Here is a 4,521-nt window from a genome sequence, read left to right on the forward strand (position 1 = left end):
AAACTCTCCCACATCACATCACCTCCAAACCTCTGCTCATCCTGTGGAGCGAGCACCATGGGTGCCTTTCCACACACTTCAGCATTCCCGAAGCCTGACATTTCTTCCTGGCATCCTGCTCTGGGACACTTGCCTAGCTGGCTAGAAGTGCCTTCTTGCTCTGAGCATCCTCCATGTATTACTGAGCCTGTCCCAGCTGCTATACCCTGTCTTCCTAGAATCCCGAAGCAGGCCCGGGCCTTCTTCCTCTCCATAAGGTTGCCTAGTTCACCCACAAACATCACTTTGGGTAAGACCTGGGGGTTATCATCCTACTGTAACAGGTAATGTTGGCCAGTTAATGTTGACTGCTTTCTGCCTATCACCCTGCCTCTTCCTGACTCTTCTGCCTGTCTTGAGGGGACACTACGCACATCTGGTAACTCTGTGATCTAGTCCTAGAAAACATTATTTCCACCAGCAGGTCCCCCTCACCTCACTGTGAACTACTTTATATATTCCGCACGTGCCCTGCTCTCCAACCTCGTGGAATTGGCACCCACAGCCAACCTTGCCCATCCCTCCTACACTCATGCCTACTAATTCCTAAAGGGCCATCCAAATGTACAAATGTCCTGCCTCCCTCCCTCCTTTCACCCCTTCTTCCTCCCATATTCCCTTACACACATATGAACTCCCCCCTACAGATCTGGGACTCCTGCCACTGTGTTCCCTCATACTTGGAGCATTCATGTATGACTGTCACTGCCTTCTCTGTATCCCCTGGACCAAGCAGGGGCCATGGTCAAAAGCAGACACCAGTAAGAACTGATCTGTCATTAGCTTTCCCTTTGTTCTTCTCCACTTCTTTCCATACTTGCTTCCTCTCCCATCTTCCTTCTTCCCATAAGACACTTCCTCCTTCTCTTCACTGCCTTCCTCACACTTATCCACAAATAGCGACCACACTATTGGCTAAAGGCTATTACCATTTAAAAGCTAAGGAGTAAGAGTTAGGAAGACCTGGAAGCATAGAGAGAGTGGGAGAAATTAGAGATTAAATACTAAATGATGAGAGGGAGAGAGAGAGAGAGAGAGAGAGAGAGAGAGAGAGAGAGAGAGAGAAACTAATATGTATATAATGAGCATTATGTGCCAAGCACATTTGAAGGGCTTTACAAAAATAAACTCATTTAGTCCTTATAACAATTTATTGTTGAAGCACTATAATTACTCTCAGTTTACAACTGAGGAAACTGAGGCGCAGAGCAGCCAAGCCCCTTGCCCATGGCCACACAGCTGATTAGTAGCAGGAGCGATTCCCAGGGCCCTGAGAAAACCCTGACCCCCAAGTCACCTTTTCCTGCAAGGTAGCATCTCCCCTCACTCATTCATTTACTCCAATGCAAGTCCACGGATTGCTTAATAAGCTTTTCCCAGAGTGGGCGTGGGCTTCATGAAGAATTAGAGAGAGAACTACCTAAGGGAGTTCACAAACTGGTGGCTCTAGTCACACAGTACAACATGAAGAAGCAAGAGATCACTAGATAGACAACAGGAGGAAGGATGAGTCCTTCCAAGAGAGATACACCTATGGCCCTATGGCACCTGATAGGCTTCCTGTGTAGTCAAAGGAATATGGAAGCTCATGTAGGGCTTTAAAAGACATGCTAAGAAATTTCAATTCTACAGGCCAGTGATAGTCTCCAATAAAAATAAAAATAAAAAATGTAAGTTCCAGTCCCAAAGATTCTGATATAGAAAGTCTGGAACTGACCCAGGAATCTATGATTTTAAATATTCCCCGGGAGATTCTGATTGGAGGGTCCCTGGACTACACTTGGAGCATGAGGAGGAATTTAAACACTCTAGATTGGAAGGAATATGATCAGATTCGGGTATCAGAAGGAGCCCTGGGGGCAGCCTGGTGGTGACAGAGTAGAGGGCCAGGTGGCACAAGGTGAGGGCCAGGGAGTCAGGGAAGCCAAAAGGGGGAAAGTGGTGCAGGTGTCCAGGGGGCAATGCCCAAGCTCAGGCGATACAGATGAGGCCAGAGAGAATGGAACTGATTCTAAGGCTATTTAAGTAAAGTGATCAGCTTTTCCTAGTGAGTTTTTTGGATGATGAGACAAGAGGGAGAAGTAAAGCGTTCAGGAATGGATCCAACTGTAAGGGCAGTGGGTGTCCATCCTGGTGACAATGGGTAGAAGGACTCGCCTGCCAGTATCCACACAGGAATGCTGTGGTCAAAGTGGTCTTTCCTGCTGGCCTTCGGTTCCCTCCTCATCTATCTATGGGCCCCAGACCCCAACCCCTCCACCACCACAAACCAACCCAGTGGAGGCCCTGGCATAGAGACAGCTCCTGGGGTTGCTGGTTGGGTGACAGGATTAAATAAGTCGGTAGTCTTTAGATGCCCAAGAGGCCAAGATGCTGTGAGAAGAATGCCTACAGGAAAGCAAAGGAAGAATCAGAGGGTGCCCAGCCTCCCTCACCTGTCTCCATCATAGATTTATAGGAGCCGCCATCTCCGTGTGTGAAGGGGCCTACTTTGTGGCTCATCTGCTGGCAATATGCTTCCGGTAAGTAGCTTCCACTACCAAGGGATCCTTGCAAATTCTGGGGGGCAGAGGAGAGAAGAGCCCTGGACTTAAGGGGGCATTTTACCAGCTCTGGACCCCTCCACTCCCAGGCAGGGTCTGGTCACAAAAGAATGACCAACGAGAGGCACCAGAGAGCCATGGCAGTTGAGTGTGGAAGGTGGGCCATGGTCTGGACCAGCATTCCCCAAAACTAGCCTGGGCAGGATGCAGATCCCTGCTCCAGGCCAATTCAGAAGATGAAGGAGATAAACCTAAAGGCAAGTGCTTTTCTCCTTCAAAAGTTGAAGGCAATAAACTTGAGGAAACCTGCTGAGTATTAGGCTTCTGCCAGGCTTATGTATGGACTGTGCATGCCAATTAAGAAAGAAGCCCCTCTGGGCCAATGCTATTTCATGCCTAGGCAAGACTCTGTGAGCAGGGTGCAGCTGGATTTTAGCCCACTCACCCACCTAGCCAGGCCCATGTGCAGTGCACAATCCATACAACTATCCCAGCTATGTAGCTCCATAATGCACACCTCCAATTCACTGTGGCCTTCCCAGTAGATCCCTGAGTTTCCTATTCTCCTTTATACTGCCTTTGCAGCTCTTCTGGAGGGGCTCAGGTGTGACCCCTGAGTTTAGAACCCCTAAGTAAGAACTCCTACCCAGGGGGGTGTTTAGCCAGAGGCCACTGCTAAGAACATAGCCACTATAGGATAGTATCCCAGCCTCCTGTAGCCTCATGTATTGCTGGGGCTTTCCTGAGTCATTTCCTGCTTCTTACTAATCCTGGATGACTTCCTCCTAGGTGTCAGCCTGGGTCCCTGGCTTACAGAGCAAGGGAGAAGGCCCACTGGCTGGGCTGCTTTCAGAAGTTCCTTGCCTACATGCTGCTGTCCGTGGCCTGCTTTCTCCATCCTGTCCTGGTCTGGCATGTGACCATCCCAGGTAGGAGCTCCAAGAGGTAATTGAGGCAGGCAGTCCCCACCACAGGTGGGCTCTGAACAGGAGGAGCTGAGTCTTCCTCTCCTCGGCCTGCAGTGACACTGACTACAAGGTCCCCACTGGCCCATTGCCCTCTCTGGCTTAGGTTGTGGTGATGAGGACCTGTCAGACATCGTCCATGATGATTAAGTGGCAGGAATGTCCCAAGAAGGGCATCTTTCCTGTAGGTGTCTAGAGGCTGCACCTCCAAAAGGGACTTGGTCTTTCCTCCAATGCATGTGTGCGAACTGAGCTTTCAGAGAGTATAAGATGGTCACTCCTCTGCCCAAACCCGTCTCTGTCTCCCCAGTGTCTACTGATTCAGATCCAAACTGTTCAGCCTGATTTGGAAGACACATTATGATGGGACCCAAAAAAACCCTCAGAGCCACAATGTTTTCTCCAATTCCACCACATAGACCCTATTGGTCAGCCCAGTTCCTAGGACTCAATGCTCCCACCTCTGGGTTTTGTCCATGATGTTTTCTGCTAATACCCTCCTCCCAGCTGTGAAACCTGTGCCCTTCTCACAACCCATCTGAAATGCCAGGAAGCCAACTTCCCAGTGAGACAAGATTGAAAGGCAGAGCCTCCTTTCCCTTCCTGTGGTTTCTCTTAATGTACCAGTCATAGCCTCTCAAGGCCGCTCCACGTGGTCCTCCAATGGAATCCTGGGCAGGGCTCAGCACTGCAGAGACTCAAGCAAGCCACAGCCTCCCACTCCTTAGAAACTGAGAGAGTCATAGGAGGCTCTGGGCCTGGCAGGAAGAACAGCTACCATCCCTCCTTCCTCTGGACAGAGCAGGGCTCCCAGCAGAGAAACTAGAGCAGCAAGTCTCAGCCTAGGACAGAAGGTCCTCATTCCCGGAGTCTGTGCAAGGGCCAGGAGTGGGGCCAGTGCTACACCAGCCCCACCCAAGGGTATCTGTACTTCCTTCTGTGAACTGAAGGGGTCCCCCACTTCTGGGATGGGG

The 4,521-nt window shown here is 50.3% G+C and overlaps 1 protein-coding gene across 1 annotated transcript in view; it reads left to right on the top strand.

Moving 5' to 3' along the window:
* The window catches only part of TMEM72 (transmembrane protein 72), a 22,232-nt gene that overhangs the window by 16,381 nt on the left and 1,330 nt on the right, over positions 1-4,521 (top strand). Inside the window, 2 exon segments of the mRNA XM_015586599.2 lie at positions 2,490-2,561; positions 3,372-3,511. Of these exon segments, the coding sequence (XP_015442085.1) occupies positions 2,490-2,561; positions 3,372-3,511 (212 nt within the window).

Source organism: Pteropus alecto, unplaced genomic scaffold (assembly GCF_000325575.1).
Source record: "Pteropus alecto unplaced genomic scaffold, ASM32557v1 scaffold333, whole genome shotgun sequence".
Classification (NCBI taxonomy): Eukaryota; Metazoa; Chordata; class Mammalia; order Chiroptera; family Pteropodidae; genus Pteropus; species Pteropus alecto.